A 20,501-nucleotide genomic window follows, 5' to 3' on the forward strand; every position below is an offset into this window, starting at 1 on the left:
GAATTGTACGGCATACTCGCCAACGGAAGAATTACCCTGGACCAGGTTCAACAGGGCAGTCTCAGCAGAAGAGGCTCGGGCAGGTTCCTCAAAGACACTTCGAATTTCCGAGAAGAAGGAGTGTACAGAGGCAGTGACGGGGTCATTGCGGTCCCAGAGCGGTGTGGCCCAAGCCAGGGCTTTTCCAGACAGCAGGCTGACTACGAAAGCCACCTTAGACCTTTCAGTGGGGAACTGGTCCGACATCATCTCCAAGTGTAATGAACATTGGGAAAGGAAGCCACGGCAAAACTTAGAGTCCCCATCAAATTTATCCGGCAAGGATAGTCGTAGTCCAGAAGCGGCCACTCGCTGCGGAGGAGGTACAGGAGCTGGCGGAGGAGATGATTGCTGGAGCTGTGGTAGTAACTGTTGTAGCATAACAGTCAGTTGAGACAGCTGTTGGCCTTGTTGCGCTATCTGTTGTGACTGCTGGGCGACCACCGTGGTGAGGTCAGCGACAACTGGCAGAGGAACTTCAGCGGGATCCATGGCCGGATCTACTGTCACGATGCCGGCTGGCAGGTAGTGGATCCTCTGTGCCAGAGAGGGATTGGCGTGGACCGTGCTAGAGGATCGGTTCTAAGTCACTACTGGTTTTCACCAGAGCCCGCCGCAAAGCGGGATGGTCTTGCTGCGGCGGTAGTGACCAGGTCGTATCCCCTAGCAACGGCTCAACCTCTCTGGCTGCTGAAGATAGGCGCGGTACAAGGGAGTAGACAGAAGCAAGGTCGGACGTAGCAGAAGGTCGGGGCAGGCAGCAAGGATCGTAGTCAGGGGCAACGGCAGAAGGTCTGGAAACACAGGCAAGGAACACACAAGGAACGCTTTCACTGGCACTAAGGCAACAAGATCCGGCGAGGGAGTGAAGGGGAAGTGAGGTGATATAGGGAAGTGCACAGGTGTAAACACTAATTGGAACCACTGCGCCAATCAGCGGCGCAGTGGCCCTTTAAATCGCAAAGACCCGGCGCGCGCGCGCCCTAGGGAGCGGGGCCGCGCGCGCCGGGACAGAACTGACGGAGAGCGAGTCAGGTACGGGAGCCGGGGTGCGCATCGCGAGCGGGCGCTACCCGCATCGCGAATCGCATCCCGGCCAGAGGCGGTATCGCAGCGCCCCGGGTCCGTGGAACCGACCGGAGCGCTGCAGTGAGAGGAGTGTAGCGAGCGCTCCGGGGAGGAGCGGGGACCCGGAGCGCTCGGCGTAACAATAGGGGCGTATGCATACGCCCGTGGGAATTCTTGTCCCCACCGCTAGCCGCTAGTCTCTGGTGACCCGATCACCCAGAAAATAGGGATGATCAGAGCTGTCAGTGACAGCTCCAATCATCCTGAGGGATAGGAGCGAGGTTGCAGTGCTGCAATCTCCTCCTATCCTCTGCCAATGGTCAGAAATGAATTCTGACCAATAGCAGCGCAGGACAGTGGGTTGGCATGGAAACCCCCCATTCTGCCCACCCCTGGATGTCGTGCAGAATGGGGGGAGAAGATGGAAGCCGGTACCTGCAAAGAAGATGGCGTGGCGACCTCTGATCACCGGAGACATCAGCGGAGATCATGGCGCAGGTAGGGACGCGACGGTGGGGGGAGGTGGGTGTTAAGGAAAGTTGCAGTAAAGCGATCTCTACTGTGGCAACCACTAGGAAGGCCAAACTGCAACTCCCAGCATGCCTAGACAGCCAAAGTCTGTCTGGGCATGCTGGGAGTTGTAGTTTTGCAACATCTGGAGGGTTACAGTTTGGAGACCACTGTTACATGTGTGGCCAAGCTACAACTCTCAGCATGCCTACACTGCCCAGGCATGCTGGGAGTTGTAGTTCCATAACATCTGTCCCTTCAGATTTAGCAATTTTCATGAAATTTTAGAAAATTGCTGCTCTACTTTGAAGCCCTCTAATTTTTTCAAAAAGTAAAAATATGTCCATTTTATGATGCCAACATAAAGTGGACATATTGTATTTGTGAATCAATATAACATTTATTTGGAATGTCCATCCTTACAAGCAGAGAGCTTCAAAGTTAGAAAAATGCAAAATTTTCATAAAATTTGGGGATTTTTCACCAAAAAAGGATGCAAGTAACAATGAAAATTTACCCAAAAAATAAAGTAGAATATGTCACGAAAAAGCAATCTCAGAATCAGAATATTCGGTAATAGCGTTTTAGAGTTATTAATACATAAAGTGACGGTGGTCAGAATTGCGAAAAAAGGTCTCAGTCCTTAAGGTGAAAAAGGGCTGTGTCCTTAACCCCTTAAGGACTCAGCCCATTTTGGCCTTAAGGACTCAGACAATTTAATTTTTACGTTTTCATTTTTTCCTCCTCGCCTTCTAAAAATCATAACTCTTTTATATTTTCATCCACAGACTAGTATGAGGGCTTGTTTTTCGCATGACCAGTTGTCCTTTGTAATGCCATAAATCATTATATCATAAAATGTATGGTGCAACCAAAAAACACTATTTTTGTGGGGAAATTAAAAAGAAAAATGCAATTTTGCTAATTTTGGAAGGTTTCATTTTCACGCCGTACAATTTACGGTAAAAATTACATGTGTTCTTTATTCTGAGGGTCAATACGATTAAAATGATACCCATTTTTACATACTTTTATATTATTGTTGTGCTTAAAAAAAATCACAAACTTTTTAACCAAATTAGTACGTTTATAATCCCTTTATTTTGATGACGTCTAACTTTTTTATTTTTCCGAATATGCGACGGTATGAGGGCTCATTTTTTGCGCCATGATCTGTAATTTTTTGTATACCACATTTGCATATAAAAAACTTTTAATACATTTTTTATAATTTTTTTTTAATAAAATGTATTTTAAAAGTAGCAATTTTGGGCTTTTTTTTTTTCGTTCACGCCGTTCACCGTACGAGATCATTAACATTTTATTTTAATAGTTCGGACATTTACGCACGCGGCGATACCAAATATGTCTATTAAATTTATTTTTTTACGCTTTTTGGGGGTTTTACTTTTTTATTGGGGGAGGGGATTTTTCACTTTTTTTTTACTTTTACATTTTTTACATTGTTTTTTACACTTGAATAGTCGCCATAGGGGACTATTCATAGCAATACCATGATTGTTAATACTGATCTGTTCTATGTATAAGACATAGAACAGATCAGTGTTATCGGCTATCTTCTGTTCTGGTCTGCTCGATCTCAGACCAGAGCAGAAGACGCCGGGAGCCGGAAGGAGAAAGGTGAGGGGACCTCCGTGCGGCGTTCAGAATGATCGGATCCCCGCAGCAGCGCTGCGGGCGATCCGATCATTTATTGAAATCGCGTACTGCCGCAGATGCCGGGATCTGTATTGATCCCGGCAGCTGAGGGGTTAATGGCGGACGCCCATGAGATCGTGGGCGTCGGCCATTGCCGGCGGGTCCCTGGCTGCGATCAGCAGCCGGGATCAGCTGCACATGACACGGGCATCGCTCCGATGCCCGTGGTTATGCACAGGACGTAAATGTACGTCCTGGTGCGTTAAGTACCACCGCACCAGGACGTACATTTACGTCCTGCATCCTTAAGGGGTTAAGGGGTTAAAGGGGTATGCCAGGCAAAACCTTTTTATATATATATATATATATATATATATATATATATATATATATATATCAACTGGCTCCGGAAAGTTAAACAGATTTGTAAATGACTTCTATTAGCTTCTGAAGTTTTCTGTCTAACTGCTCAATGATGATGCCACGTACCGGGAGCTGAGCATGATGGGAGAACATCCCCATAGGAACTGCACAGCTCCCGAGACGTGAGTCATCAGAGAGCAGTTAGACAGAAAACAACAACTCAACTTCAGAAGCTAATAACTATTGGAAGGATTAAGATTTTTTTAATAGAAGTAATTTACAAATCTGTTTAACTTTCCGGAGCCAGTTGATATATAAAAAAAAGTTTTGGCCTGGAATACCCCTTTAAGCCATGTCCCCTTTTTTGAGGCTTTGTTGTACATGGTTCAAACAAGGCAAATTTATTTTGAAAATATGTGTTGTGCCTCTTTTTCAACAAATCTGTTGCATTCTGCACACAAAAAAAAGACAAAGCCAGTTTGGAAACCCCTCCCCGCCATTATGTTTTATACATTACTGATGGTTTTTTGACAAGCCCTTAACATTATATATTGGGATAATGGAGAGATTTATCAAAACCTGTGCAGAGGAAAAGTTGCCTAGTTGCCCATGGCAACCAATCAGATCCCTTCTTTATTTTTTGACAAGGCCTCTGCTAAATGAAAAAAGCAATCTGATTGGTTGCTATGGGCAACTAGGCAACTTTTCCTCTGCACAGGTTTTGATAAATCTCCCCCCAATGTTCTCAAAAACAAGAGTACAGACACTAAATAGGAGATGTTTAAACGTATCTTAAATTCTCACTTTGAAAGGTACATACTTTATGAGAATAAAAGGGGTCAGGAACAGGAGAAAGCCAATGTGGATGAATAAGAATGTAAAAGGGACAATAAATGACAAAAAAGCATTTAAGCTACTATAATAGGAGGGCCGTTATGGAGCATTAACCTCTCATGGACTAAGTCCATTTTGGCCTTAACCCCTTAACAACACAGCCATTTTGCACATCTGACCACTGTCACTTTAAACATTAATAACTCTGGGATGCTTTTACTTATCCTTCTGATTCCGAGATTGCTTTTTCGTGACATATTCTACTTTAACATAGTGGTAAAATTTTGTGGTAACTTGCATCCTTTCTGTGTGAAAAATCCCCAAATTTGATGAAAAATTTGAAAATTTAGCATTTTTCTAACTTTGAGGCTCTCTGCTTATAAGGAAAATGAATATTCAAAATATTTTTTTTATTCACATACACAATATGTCTACTTTATGTTGGCATTAAAGATGAGCGAACTTACAGTAAATTCGATTCGTCACAAACTTCTCGGCTCGGTAGTTGATGACTTATCCTGCATAAATGAGTTCAGCTTTCAGGTGCTCCGGTGGGCTGGAAAAGGTGGATACAGTCCTAGGAGACTCTTTCCTAGGACTGTATCCACCTTTTCCAGCCCACCGGAGCACCTGAAAGCTGAACTCATTTATGCAGGATAAGTCATCAACTACCGAGCCGAGAAGTTCGTGACAAATCGAATTTACTGTAAGTTCGCTCATCTCTAGTTGGCATCATAAAATTGACATGTTTTTACTTTTGTAAGACACCAGAGGGCTTCAAAGTTCAGCAGCAATTTTCCAATTTTTCACAAAATTTTCAAACTCACTATTTTTCAGGGACCAGTTCAGGTTTGAAGGGGATTTGAAGGGTCTTCATATTAGAAATACCCCACAAATGACCCTATTATAAAAACTGCACCCCCAAAAGTATTCAAAATGACATTCAGTCAGCATTTTAAACCTTTAGGTGTTTCACAGGAATAGCAGCAAAGTGAAGGAGAAAATTTACAATATTCATTTTTTACACTTGCATGTTCTTGTAGACCCAATTTTTTTATTTTTACAAGGGGTAAAAGGAGAAAATGTATACTTATATTTGTAGCCCAATTTCTCTCGAGTAAGCACATACCTCATATGTCTATGTAAAGTGTTCGGCGGGCACAGTAGAGGGCTCAGAAGCGAAGAAGTGACAAGGGGATTTTGGAGAGTACGTTTTTCTGAAATGGTTTTTGGGGGGCATGTTGCATTTAGGAAGCCCCTATGGTGCCAGAACAGCAAAAAAATCACCTGCCATACCATTTTGGAAACTAGACCCCTTGAGGAAGATATCAAGGAGTTAAGTGAGCCTTAATACCCCACAGGTGTTTCACGACTTTTGCATATGTAAAAAAAAAAAAAGTTTTTTCACAAAAATGTGGGTTTCCCCCCAAATTTCATATTTTTGCAAGGGTTAATAGCAGAAAATACCCCGCTAAATTTGTAACCCCATCTCTTCTGAGTATGGAGGTACCCCATAAGTTGACCTGAAGTGCACTACGGGCGAACTACAATGCTCAGAAGAGAAGGAGTCATATTTGGCTTTTTGAGAGCAAATTTTGCTCGGGGGCATGTGGCATTTAGGAATCCCCTATGGTGCCAGGACAGCAAAAAAAAAAAAAAAAACACATGGCAACCATTTTGGAAACTAGACCCCTTGAGGAACGTAACAAGGAATAAAGTGAGCCTTAATACCCCACAGGGGTTTCACGACTTTTGCATATGTTAAAAAAAAAATTTCACTAAAATGTGTGTTTCCCCCCAAATTTCACATTTTTGCAAGGGTTAATAGCAGGAAAAAAAACAAAATTTGTAACCCCATCTCTTCTGTGTATAAGGGTACCCCATAAGTGGACCTGAAGTACACTACGGGCGAACTACAATGCTCAGAAGAGAAGGAGTCACATTTGGCTTTTGGAGAGCAAATTTTGCTCGGGGGGGTATGTCGCATTTAGGAAGCCCCTATGGTGCCAGGACAGCAAGGGCATGCTGAGGATGTGTAGTTTTGCAACATCTGGAAGGGCACAGTGGTCTTCAAACTGTAGACCTCCAGATGTTGCAAAACTGCAACTCCCAGCATGCCCAGACGCCAAGGGCTGTCTGGCCATGCTGGGAGTTGTAGTGTAAAGGGACCAGATGGAGCAGTGCAGATCGCTTTACGGCAGTCTGGACTGCTGCAAAGGTCCCACAACGTGGCAGAAGATCCACTCACCTGTCGCCAACACCGCCGTCTCCGCCACCAGGATCCGGGTCTTCAGGGCCCCAGCTGCGTCCTCCGGTCTTCCTCCCGTTCTCTCCGGACTTCCAGGGGCTGGGCAGGAGGAAGTAACCGCCCCCCCCCCCCCTGTGATTGGTGATTAGTTTTAACAGACGAATCGCAGGGGATAGGCCTGGATCATGCAAAATTACCGGGCTGTCGGGTCCCAGAGACCCGATGAGCCCGATAACACCGCAGATCGCAGGGGCGATTTCCCTCTCGATTTGCGACGATCGCCGACATGGGAGGCCAACATGGCCCCACTCTGCGTTTTCCCTGGGTGCCTGCTGAAGCATTTCAGCAGGCATCCACTTCCGTTCTCGGCCCGACACTAACTGCTTATGCTGGGCAACGGCAATCAATGACGATCACAGTGTCTAAAGGGTTAAATGCCAGTGTCTAAAGGGTTAAATGCGGCAGGCATACCAGGAGACGAGGGCGTACCTGTAGGCCCTGTGTCCTTGACAAGTTAAAAAGCTATAGAGAAAAAATGTAATATAAAAAAGAAAAAAAACAGATAAAAAGCAGCAAAAGTGAAGACAAAGTCTCATTGCGAAAGATGATAAAACTAACCCCAAAATGGTCTTTAACTACATAAATAGCGAAAAGGTTAAAAATGTAAGTGTTAAACCTTTAAAAAGTAATAAGGAAACAACTATAGACAGTGATTAGGAAAAAAATGTATTCAAGGAAAATGAAATGTATGGTAAAATACAATGGCATATGATAAACGCCATTACAAAAATTCAAAATAGAGAAATCACCAGGTCCAGATTGCATTCACCCCCGTGTTCTAAGAGAGTTAAGTCACATAATAGCCAGACTCCTATATCTAATATTCAAGGACTCTATAGTGACAGGGTCGGTTCCCCGGTACTGGCACATAGCAAATGTGGTGCCAATATTCGAAAAGGGGACCAAAAGTGACCCTGGAAATTATGTTTTAACTGTTTTCTAAGAGATGCTATTTTGGAGTATCTTAAGGGAAATAAATGTATCACTCATATCAGCATGGATTTATAATGGATCGGACCTGTCAAACTAACCTGATAAATCATCAGATCATCAGAGGATGGGAGGACTACAGTACCCAGAAAGATTATCAGAACTACAGCTTAGGGGGTGACCTAATAACTATGCATAAATACAGTCATGGCCGTAAATGTTGTCACCCCTGAAATTTTTCAAGAAAATTAAGTATTTCTTACAGAAAAGGATTGCAGTAACACATGTTTTGCCATATACATGTTTATTCCCTTTGTATGTTTTGGAACTAAACCAAAAAAGGGAGGGAAAAAAGTAAATTGGACATAATGTCACACCAAACTCCAAAATGGTCTGGACAAAATTATTGGCACCCTTTGAAAATTGAGGAAAAATAAGATTGTTTCAAGCATGTGATGCTCCTTTAAACTCACCTGGGGCAAGTATTTTTATTTTTATTTTTTTTCATTTTCATAGTGCATTTAACAGAAGTAAAGAACAGTTTCTCATATGCAAATTTCATAATTATGCAAAAGATAAAACCCTTTATGCCAGAATCATCACCCAGAACCGCCAAAACGGGAGAAAACTCCATACATACACCAGTTATCTCCTTAATTCTCCGACACACTTCTCGCCAATATTTAACAATCTCAGGGCAGCTCCAAAGCAGATGTAATTGACCCGTCTTCTCCGTATCACATCTACTATAGTTACTTCATCTTCTTATACCTATCCTTTCCAGAAAACATGGTGTATAGTAAAGTCTATATACAATATTAAATTGTGTTAATCTATAATTCAAAGTTGGAGATACCAAATTGATATTTTTCCCAACAATGTCCCATTTTATTACTATACTAGGACCAATCTCCTCCTGCCATTGTTGAAAGCTCTTATGGAATAATTTATTTTTATTCAAGCTTACCAAGCCTCTGTAGAAATATGAGATGTGTTTTTCCTTAATCTTACCATCCATTATTTTCCTCATGATTTCAGGATAAACTGAGTGTACATAACCTCCTTGATCAATAAACTCAAGAAATGCTTTTTTTAAACCAATATATTCCAACCATCCACCTTCCTTTAAATTAAATTCTTCTTTCAACTTTATCCAATTCTTAAAGGGGTATTCCAGGATTTTTTTTTATTTGACTATGCTACAGGGGCTGTAAAGTTAGTGTTGTTCATAATATAGTGTCTGTACCTGTGTGTGATGGTTTTCTCACAATTCTTCTGTGATTTTCACTCTAATACTTATTTTTATCAGCATACAAAATGACTGTTGTCTCAGATTTTTCCCAGCTTGCAATGCGGCCGAGACCTGACTCACTAGTCAGCTGATGACAGTGAGCCTGTCTGCTTCAATGGGTGGAGGGATCGCTTGGTGGGAGAGAGATCAATCTGCAACTAATGCAACAGCTGTAGGCACTAGTGTTGCTCGCGAATATTCGCAATTCGAATATTATTCGCGAATATCGCATATTCGCGAATTCGCGAATTTCGCGAATATAGCGCTATATATTCGTAATTACAAATATTCGTTTTTTTTTTTTGTTTTTTTCTTCACAGTACACATCACAGTGATCACCCCTCTCTGCTTCCAGCTTGTGTGGTGTAAAGAAGGCTGTAATACTACTGTGTGAGACTGGCGTGCGAAAATTCGAATATGCGAAAATTAGCATATGCTAATTTTCGCATATACGAATTTTCACACGTGCTAATTTTGCATATGCGAATTTTCACATTTGTTAATTTTCGCATACGCGAATCTTCGCGCATGCGAAAATAAAACGAGAATATAACGAATATGCAAATATTCGCGAATATATACAAATATTCGTCCATATATTCGCGAATATTCGCGAATTCGAATATGGCCTATGCCGCTCAACACTAGTAGGCACCCTAACTGAAAACCACAGGTCTTTTGATGGATGCAGCTCATTTATGTTTCAATGGGTGGGGTGGCTGACATGTGGGAGGGAGGAAAATGGAATTGTGGGATTTATAGTAAAAAAAGGAAAAGTCAAACAGGAAATACAAGTTCACAAAAAGCTAGCCACAGTGTTATGGTGATCTCACAACATAGCCATTTAGCACCAAGACAACCGCAGATCCTTCCTAAGCATGTCCGTTACTGTCTGCCAGGTACGTACTAAAATCCCCTTATGGTGGATAACCCCTTTAAATTTGCCTCTTTCCCAAACATCTTTTATCATAACACACCTCGTATTTCTAAATAAACTATTTTTTCCCATCTCTCTCACTTCAGGTATATTTACGTTATCTAGCATTGGTGTCTCATCCATTATTCCTTTTATATCTGTCTCTCTCTCTCCTTAGTACCCTCCATGTTTTAACCAAGCTTTTAACCATCAGCACCTTCCTCCATTCCCCTTCTTCTAACTTCCCTGATTCCAACAACTGGAATATATCTATAAATTTTGCACCCCTACCGGATAACAACAAATCTGAGAAATCTATCCCACCATTTTCCTTCATTTGACAAAAATGTTCTAATTGAATTATCGTTCTCTTTCTGCCCCAAATTAATGAATTGAAGATTGAAATAATTTTTAAACAGCTTCATCTTGGGGCAGACTCAAATATGTACAGATACGAACAGAATCTTTTGCATCAAAACTGTTTTAATTAATGTTATCTTTTCCCCTTTTGATAAATTTAAATAATTTCATATATTCGCCTTCCTTTCTATATCTTTTATTATTTTTACCAAATGTAATGATGATATCTTCCTATCTCACTAGATAGGGATATATATATATATATATATATATATATATATATATATATATAAGTATTAAACATTTTCCCCATTATCCAACACCCTTAATCCAAATATCTTCCCTACCTTTCCATCTCCAATTGGAACCGATTTTGTCCAATTCATTGCTAATCTAGAAAATCTACCATAGTTATTTATTATCTCTATTTTTTGTGTCCTCAAGAAATAGCAGAATATCATCCGCATACATTGTAATTTTATCCATTCTCCCACCGCTCCAAATCCTACTATTAATTTTCTTTTCTTATACTACTCGCCAATGGTTATATAACCATCGCAGGGGGGAGAGGGGACAACTCTGCCTAGTACCCCTCGTGAACACAAATCCCTTCGAACTCATGCCATCTATGTTTATCTTCCCCGTGGCATTGGAATACATCAACTAAATTATTTTAATCAGATCTCCTCCCATACCATACTTTCCTAATACCCCCCAAAATTGTGCAAAAATATTAACAATCTCAAGGTTACAAGTCCATCTCCAGATATCTAGATTTGCCTTTGTCCACAGTGCGCAACATTATCAAGAAGTTTGCAGGAGACTCAGGAGGAACCCAAAGCTGACACAGAGACATAAAAAAGCAAGACTACATTTGCCAAAATGAACTTGAGTAAGCCCAAAACCTTCTGGGAAAATTTTTTGTGGACAGATCAGACCAAGATAAAGCTTTTTGGTAACACACATCATTCTACTGTTTACCAAAAACAGAATGAGGCCTACAAAGAAAAGAACACCGTACCTACAGTGAAATATGGTGGAGGTTCAATTATGTTTTGGGGTTGTTTTGCTGCCTCTGGCACTGGGTTCCCTGAATGTGTGCAAGGCATCATGAAATCTGAGGATTACCAACAGATTTTGTACAGCCCAGTGTCAGAAAGTTGTGTTTTGTGTCCGGGATCTTGGGTCTTCCAGAAGGACAATGACCCCAAACATACGTCAAAAACACCCAGAAATGGATGGCAACAAAGTGCTGGAGAGGTCTGAAGTGGCCAACAATGAGTCCAGATCTAAATCCTATTGAAATAAGAGAGACCTGGAGCAGTTTGCAAAGGAAGAGTGGTCAAACATTCCGGCTGAGAGGTATAGGAAGTTTATTAATGGTTATAGGAAGTGACTGATTTCAGTTATTTTTTCAAAAGGGTGCAACCAAATATTAAGTTAAGGGTACCAATAATTTTGTCCAGCCCATTTTTGGAGTTTGGTGTGACATTATGTCCTATTTGCTTTTTTTCCTCCTGCTTTTTTTGATTTAGTTCCAATACACGCAAAGGGAATAAATGTGTATAGCAAAACATTGGTACTGCAATACTTTTCTGCGAGAAATACTTCATCTTCTTGAAAAACTTCAGGGGTGCCAACATTTACGGCCATGACTGTATATCACTGGGCAGTACAGAGATCTCTCCCCTGACCTATTTGTACCCAGCACTGTTAGTAGAAAATGGAATGGAAAAGTGCTTGTGGTCACTATAGAGGGGACATTGTCTCCCTCTTGTAAACAAATTGATGCATTCGTTTTTGTGCCTGCTCATAGATGGAATAAATGTAATTTTCTACAAATTTATTAACAGTCTCATGTTTATTTTGATAAGTTGGAAGCAATCCCCTCCAACAATCTTTAAACAGTAACTATAATTGCTGGAAGTCCCATGCTGCCCTCTTTAGGGCTTCACAATGTAATTAGTCCCCCCATTTGTGTCTTTAAACTGTAGAGAGCCCTCCTTTTGTGCCTCATATTTCATTTATGGCCTTTTTTGTACACTCACACTTTAAGTAGGCCCCCAGACTGTAGTTGACACCCATTTGTGTCCCCATACCATAGTTAGTACCCTTTCTGTGTAACAAAACTGTATAAGGGCCCACTATTTATCCCCTATAGGGCCTCCTATTTAGCTCCTGGTTAGGACCATTCTTTGTGCACCCACATTATAGACAAAATGATTCCAGTTCTCGATTTGTGCCTCCACTCTATGGTACAGATGCTTTTTTGTGCGCCCACACTGAAATTAGGCCCCCATTGTTCCACCACAGGCCACTGTGTAGTTAACCCCCTTTGTGAGCCCTGTACATTGTAGTTTGGTGTTTGTTCCCTTACCTTGTAGTTAGGCCTGCCTTTGTCTCCCCACTTTGTAAATAGACTCCATAGATGTGCCCACATTATGATTTTTAGACCCTTTTTGTATCCCTATTTGAGATCAGCGAAAATTAGAACAATTAGATTTTGCCAAATTTTCTGAAAAAATACAGTTTGGTCCGAATTTATTCATGGTGAATCTCTATTAAAAATTGATATTTCTGGCCAACAGAGAGCCTCAATAGGGGTGTAGAACACTTTGCCTTGCTGTAACACGCATAGGGTGTGTGCTGGGTTAGTGAAATAATACTGTTATTCAGTATAAAATGCAGATCACAGGCATCACTATTAGAAGTGGCATAATGACAGAGCCTGGAGGTGGCATCAGTATGAGGAGACCATAAAGTGGCTCAATGACACAGCGTGGAGGTGATGGCAGCATGAGGAGAACATATAGTGCCTAAATGACACAGCGTAGAGGTGGCAGCAGCATCAGGAGACCATATAGTGGCTGAATGACCAAGCCTGGAGTTGGCAACAGCCTGACGAGACCATAGGGCCTCACAATTGAAAAGATTAAAGATATTTATTAACATGAAAATTGAAGATTTCAAATACATAAACCTAGAAAGTTTTATTTAATGTGCCAGCAGCATAAGGAGACCACATGGTGGTACAGTGACATAGCCTGGAGGTGGCGGAAGCATGAGGAGACGGTACAGTGGCTGCATGACACAGCCTGGAGTTGGCGGCAGCAAGAGGAGACCATATAGGGGCTGGATGATACAGCCTGGAGGCAGCAGCAAGAGGAGACCATTTAGTGGCTGAATGACACAGCCTGGAGGTGGCGGAATCATGAGGAGACCATGTAGTGGCTGAATGACACAGTCTGGAAGTGGCGGAATCATGAGGAGACCATATAGTGGCTGAACGACACAGCCTGGAGTTGGCGGCAGCAAGAGGAGAACATATAGTGGCTGAACGACACAGCCTGGAGTTGGCGGCAGCAAGAGGAGAACATATAGTGGCTGAATGGCACATCCTGGAGTTGACAGCAGCAAGAGTAGACCATATAGTGGCAGAATGACACAGCCTGGAGGTGACGGCAGCAAGAGGAGACCATATAGTGGCTGAATGGCACAGCCTGGAGTTGGCAGCAGCAAGAGGAGACTATGTAGTGGCTGAATGACACAGTCTGGAGGTGGTGGAATCATGAGGAGACCATATAGTGGCTAAATTGCACAGCCTGGAGTTGGCAGCAGCAAGAGGAGACCATATAGTGGCTGAATGGCACAGCCTGGAGTTGACGGCAGCAAGAGGAGACCATATAGTGGCTGAATGGCAGAACCTGGAGTTGGCGGCAGCATGAGGAGACCAATTAGTGGCTGAATGGCACAGCCTGGAGATGGTTACAGAATGAGGAGACCATATAGTGGCTGCATGGCACAGCCAGGAGTTGGCTGCAGCATGAGGAGACCATAGAGAGGCTGAATGACACAGCCTGGAGGTGTTGGCAGCATGAGGAGACCATATAGTGGCTGAATGAGACAGTTTGGAGGTGGCGGAAGCATTAGGAGACCATATAGTGGCAGAATGAGCTCAGGCTCTTCTCTGGCACTTCTCTGCCTGACATACTAAGTGCGTATATGAGGGGAGGACAAGACTGACAAGACCATAGGGCCTCACAATTGAAAATATTAAAGATATTTTTTTTTACATTTAATTTGAAGATTTCAAATACATGAACCTAAAAAGTTTTATTTAAAGTGCCAGCAGCATGAGAAGACCACATGGCGGTACAGTGACACAGCCTGGAGGTGGCAGAAGCATGAGGAGACAATATAGTGGCTGAATAACACAGCCTGGAGTTGGCAGAAGGAAGAGGAGAACATTTTGTGCCTCCACTTTGTAGCTTGGCCCCTTTTTGTGCCCTTACTCTGTAATTAAACCCTATCTTTGTGCCCTCATGCTGCAGCTAGACCTCTTCTTTGTGCCCCAAATTTGTAACAATGTGCCCATTCTGTAGTTGGGCCATCCCTTAGTGTTCACCCACACTACAGTTAGGCCCCTATTAGTAAATAAATAAAAAACAGACTCACTTCTCGTCTTTCACATACTGAGTTGCATGTTCTTTTCCTTAAAGCTTATCAGTACAGCCAGTAGGATACATTGGTATGCTTCCACTGCTGATGTTGTGGGGTGTCCTGACCTCTTTTATGCAGCAGTTATAGATAGGCCAGAGGCCTAAAAGAAATGGGGTGGCAGGGAGTCAATGACTCCCTATTTTGTTGTACCAATTGTGTCTTTAGAATGCAGGCATAGTTAAAAGTATTTGCGCTATGTGCCCTGGATCTCTGGACAGAGATCCAAGTCAACTTTTATGGGCCTGTTTTTGTCCAGTGCTTTGTTTTTATGGCTACTTGGCCTGTTATTGGCCAGTGCTTTGTTTTTACAGCTGCTGGGCCTGTTGTTGGCCAGTGCTTTGTTTTCACGGCTGCTGGGCCTGTAGTTTGCCAGTGCTTTGTTTTGTAAATGTGGATAATAGAAGATCCTACACTCCTCTGGTGACAAGTTCGATGATGTCTTTAGTTCTCTACAATTAAGGAGATGAACAAACATTAAGACAAGGTATTTGACAATAAGAGCTTACAGTCTAAACAGATAAAAAGAAGGAGAATTATAGGTACATTGAGTTAGTTTGGTCCAGAGAACCAATCCCTTTTTTGGCATGGGGATATATATAAAGCTGCATGAACCAATCACCAGCTAGTGTCTGAGTCAAAATTAAAGGGGTAATTCCGTGGCAAACTTTTTTTTTTTTATAATCAACTGGTGCCAGAAAGTTAAACAGATTTGTAAATTACTTCTATAAAAAAAAATCTTAAACCTGTCAGTACTTTTTAGGGGCTGTATACTACAGAAGAAATGCTTTTCTTTTTGTATTTCTCTTCTGTAAGGACCACAGTGCTCTCTGCTGGCCTCTGCTGTCCATTTTAGGAACTGTCCAGAGCAGGAGAAAATCCCCATAGCAAACATATGCTGCTCTGGACAGTTCTTTAAGATTTTTTAATAGAAGTAATTTACAAATCTGTTTCACTTTCTGGCCCCAGTTGATTTAAAAAAAAGTTTTCCACGGGAGTAACCCTTTAATGTAAAGTGCAACGAGATACAATAATGTAGCGAGTTAAGGATGTGATGATATAGAAATATTTCTTACAATGTTAGATTGTGTAATGACCCTAGTCAATGGTTATGCAATTTAGATCTCTTAGGGAGAGATTTATCAAAACCTGTGTAAAGGAAACATTGCCCAGTTGCCCATAGCAACCAATCAGATTGATTCTTTTATTTTGCAGAGGCCTTGTTAAAAATGAAAGAAGCAATCTGATTGGTTGCTGTAGGCAACTGGGCAACTTTTCCTCTGGACAGGTTTTGATAAATCTCCCCCATAATGATTGCTGATACGCCTGGCCCTTTTTTTTTTTTTTTAGCTCGATGCGCATTCTTGGCAGGGCTAGAATAAGGCAGCGTAACTCTCCCGAAGGATTGTGGGAGTTTGGCCGTGAACATGATAGCCGCCAATCACTGGCCGGGGTGGGACATCGCTACGGACAATGATTGGCTGAGCTGTGCAGTATGACAAACTAGGCCCCAGCAAATTTCTCAGAATGAGTACAGAACTAGAGAAATCTAGACAGCATTGAGAGAGTATATTAAAAAATTTTATACAGTTTTTAGTCCAGGTAATTTGAATTTTTGAGGACAAACACAAAATGAAATGGTTTCTCAGACTCTTTTTACTTATGATGTAGATCCATGATTTTATGACTTTTTCCAGGAGAATCAATCCCTGTGACAAAAACGCAGCTGCCACACCTCGATGACACAATGCCATGGAAACAGTACAGTGGAGAAGATTATAAGCGCCATGTCTTGTTCTGTGGTACTGAAGTGATAAGAACTGAATCCACTGCACAAGGTCCAGCCAGAGCTGTAGTCCTAAGGACTGGTGAGCTGTTATTGCTTAGATAATACACAATTACTAACAATAATGATACATCTTTTAAGTTACTGACAATATACTACAAAATCTATGAGGACGTACAATGCCAAAATGACAATTTCTGCTTTCATTGAAGGTTTTAATACCACCAAAGGTGACATGGTGAGATCTATATTGTACCCTAAACCTTTAAATTTCAAGTGGCATAGAGATGTACGGTGGTTTTTCATATTTTTGACATGCCTCGCCATCATTGGTCTTATCTACGCAGTCACCATATATGTGGAAAGAAAGGTAATATAGTAGTAGACTTACAGATGATTATTCACTTAATAACTGCACTTATTAAAAGAAGAGCTTTTTTGTGGGCAACTTTAGATTACTCTGACACTGACCAAGTAGTAGTGAGACTACCATACTATGTAGAGGTAAACCCAAATAACAAGGGTATGCAAATGCCCAAGTGTCAGTTTATTCATATATTTCTAGGAGGGATTATCAAAGAAAAGTCTAAGCAGGGCTCTGTACACTGAGGACAAGCAGGACTCTGTGCACTGAAAAAAAGCAGGGTTCTGTACACTGAAGACAAGCAGGGCTCTGTACACTGATGACAAGCAGGGCTCTGTGCAGTGAGGACACGCAGGGCTCTGTGCACTGAGGACAAGCAGGGCTCTGTACACTGAGTACAAGCAGGGCTCTGTGCAGTGAGGACAAGCAGGGCTCTGTACAGTGAGGACAAGCAGGGCTCTGTACAGTGAGGACAATCAGGGCTCTGTACACTGAGGAGAAGCAGGGCTCTGTACAGTGAGGACAAGCAGGGCTCTGTGCAGTGAGGACAAGCAGGACTCTTTACAGTGAGGACAAGCAGAATTCTGTGCAGTGAGGACAAGCAGGGCTTTGTGCAGTGAGGACAAGCAGGGCTCTGTACACTGAGGACAAGCAGGGCTTTGTACACTGAGGACAAGCAGGGCTCTGTACACTGAGGACAAGCAGGGGTCTGTGCACTGAGAACAATCAGGGGTCTGTGCACTGGCTTTGTGCCCCTGGCTCACACAGCAGGATAATTGACAAGCCAGAAGTCTGCATAGAGCCCTGCTTTTCCCACCCACACTACCTATATTTTGTCCCTGCACAGAGACACACAGGCAATAGCTGCAGGGATAGCATTTTATCACCCAAAAATATGCAATTTTTTAACCAGTGTATGTTACAAATAAACATATATAATGGTATTATCTACATTATATATATACTTAAAAAAATGCAAACGGCAGGTACACTTAAAAAAGTAAATATCATATTAGTAACAAAATGAGTACCCCCTGGACGGCTGCACCAATTTTTACCTGGTAAAAAGTGTTAAAAAAAAAAAAACTGAATTACCTGCACTATCTACCTGTATATTTAGGTTAGTGCGGGTGACCTTGCTGTCAATTTCCCTCTAAGCAATTACCTACCACTCCCAACTAGGTTGTGTTGTTTGAAAATTATTGTAAATTTCTTCAGAAATAACACACAATGGCCCAGATTTATCAAAGTGTGTGAGAGAAGAACTAGATTTTCCCACAGCATTCTTCACAGCTGTGATTGGTTGTTGGGAAATTACTCCAGTTTTTCTCTCCCACAATTTGATAAATCTGGGCTAATATTCTTATAATTGATTTAATGTTGTAAGTCTGTTTATTTTAGGCAATCAAAAAACACATAACATTTCTTAATTCAACCACAAGCTGAGTCATATAGTAAAAACTCAAGTGTTTCCAGTGGGCATGAATGTTGTTATCATTTTAAATCTATTTATATTGATAGGTTCCTGCTGGAAGAATTATCGTTGAGGCTGCGGTTCTCATAGTCTGTGCGGTCTCCCCAGTTATACCCGCTGCTCTCATGGTTGGGATCCTTTATGCAAAACGAAGATTGAGAAAGGAGCATATATCTTGTATCAGTCCAGACAGAATCAACCTGTGTGGTCAACTTAATCTCTTTTGCTTTGATAAGGTACATGTATCTTATTCCATTTCATACTTAATGTGATCTAGTCCAAAGCATACCATGCACAGAAGATAATTTAAGAAGAGTTTCCCAACATCCCAATATCTACAGACCAACAAAGTTGGCATTTGAAATGTGAGAGGTTACCTTTTTACTACTTTGTCATAATCTAAACACTTTTATTAACAAAAAAAAAATAAAAAAAAATATTGTGTTGCCACATACCTTTTTAGTTAATTACTTGATGACAGTTCTTACTTTTTATTGGTTACTTGATGGAGCTTACTTTTTTATTGGTTACTTGACAACATAGATTAACTTTTTTATTGGTTACTTTATGGAGCTGTTTAAAAGGGTTGGCAGTCACTTATTCTTATTGATATAGACAATTATTTGTACTCCCGCCTTTTTCCTCCAACCTTTGCCCCTGGGCATCTTCTCTTGCTGTTTTTCTGATGTGCACTGTTTATTTACCTAAATAACAAGAGTCCCCAGGGCTGACATCACAGTCACCTTTTCAAGACTCCCGCTCCACACCCTTCTCCAAATGTACTTCCCCTACTGTACCCATAGGCAGCTAAATACACATGTATGTCTATAGGAAGGCATGATGGCTTACTGGTCATGGGTTCAAATTTACATATTTTTTATTCTCTATTTAAAAAAAATATATTAGCCAAATTATAGGACACTGTTACTACAGAATGGCAGCAGCATGGGAGCTCAGTGGTAGATCAGGAATAAAAGAAAACCAATGTGGATGAATAAAAATGTTAAGGGGGTAATAAATAACAAAAATAAAGCATTAAAACTACTAAAACAGGACAGCAGTGAAGAAGCATTAAAAAGCTATAGAGAAAATGTAAAATATGTAAAATACAGATAAAAGCCACAAAAATAGAGACAGAAAGACTCATTGCCAAAGAGAGTAAAACTAACCCCAAAATGTTCTTTAACTATAGAAATAGCAAAAAGGTTAAAAATGAAAGTGTAGGCCCTTTAAAAAATGATAAGGAAGAAATTATAAACAGGGATCAGGAAAAAGCAAATATATTAAACAAATTCTTCTCCACTGTATTCACCGAGGAAAATGAAATGCCAGGTGAAATACAGCATGATAAGGTAAACTCCCCAGTACAGGTCACCTGTCTAACCAAGGAAGAAGTACAGTGCCGCCTACAAAAAATCAAAATAGACAAATCACCAGGTCCAGATGGCATTCACCCCCATGTTCTAAAGGAATTAAATAATGTAATCGACAGACCCCTATTTTTAATATTCAGGGACTCTTTAGTAACAGGGACTGTTCCCCAATACTGGTGCATAGCAAATTTGGTGCCAATATGTAACCCCTTAACGATGCAGGACGTAAATGTACATCCTGGTGAGGCGGTACTTAACGCACCAGGACATACATTTACATCCTACACATAACCGCGCGCATCGGAGCGATGCTCGGGTCATGTGCGGCAGGTCCCGGCTGCTGATATCAGCCAGGGACCCACCGGTAATGGCCGACATTCGCGATCGCTCGGATGTCCACCATTAACCCCTCAGATGCCGTGATCAATACAGATCTGCGGTCACTAAAATGGATGATTGGATAGCCCGCAGCGCTGCCGCGGCGATCCGATCATCCAGAATGGTAGATGCAGGTCCTCTCACCCGCCTCCGCTGCCTTCCACTGGTCTTCTGCTCTGGTCTGAGATCGAGCAGACCAGAGCAGAAGATGACCGATAACACTGATCAGTGCTATGTCCTATGCATAGCACTGAACAGTATTAGCAATCAAAAGATTGCTAGAAATAATCCTCCAATTAAAGTGTAAAAATAAAAGTAAAAACGTTTTTAAAAAGTTAAAAAAAATGTGAA

The 20,501-nt window shown here is 41.6% G+C and overlaps 1 protein-coding gene across 1 annotated transcript in view; it reads left to right on the forward strand.

Annotated features, from left to right (window-relative positions):
• LOC130361838 (probable cation-transporting ATPase 13A4) overlaps positions 1 to 20,501 on the forward strand; it is a 135,533-nt gene that overhangs the window by 30,337 nt on the left and 84,695 nt on the right. The window contains exons 10-12 of the mRNA XM_056565397.1: positions 16,473 to 16,643; positions 16,774 to 16,931; positions 18,447 to 18,635. Coding sequence (XP_056421372.1) covers positions 16,473 to 16,643; positions 16,774 to 16,931; positions 18,447 to 18,635 — 518 coding nt within the window. The remainder of the gene's footprint in view (positions 1 to 16,472; positions 16,644 to 16,773; positions 16,932 to 18,446; positions 18,636 to 20,501) is intronic.

Source organism: Hyla sarda, chromosome 3 (genome assembly GCF_029499605.1).
Source record: "Hyla sarda isolate aHylSar1 chromosome 3, aHylSar1.hap1, whole genome shotgun sequence".
In the NCBI taxonomy this organism is placed as follows: Eukaryota; Metazoa; Chordata; class Amphibia; order Anura; family Hylidae; genus Hyla; species Hyla sarda.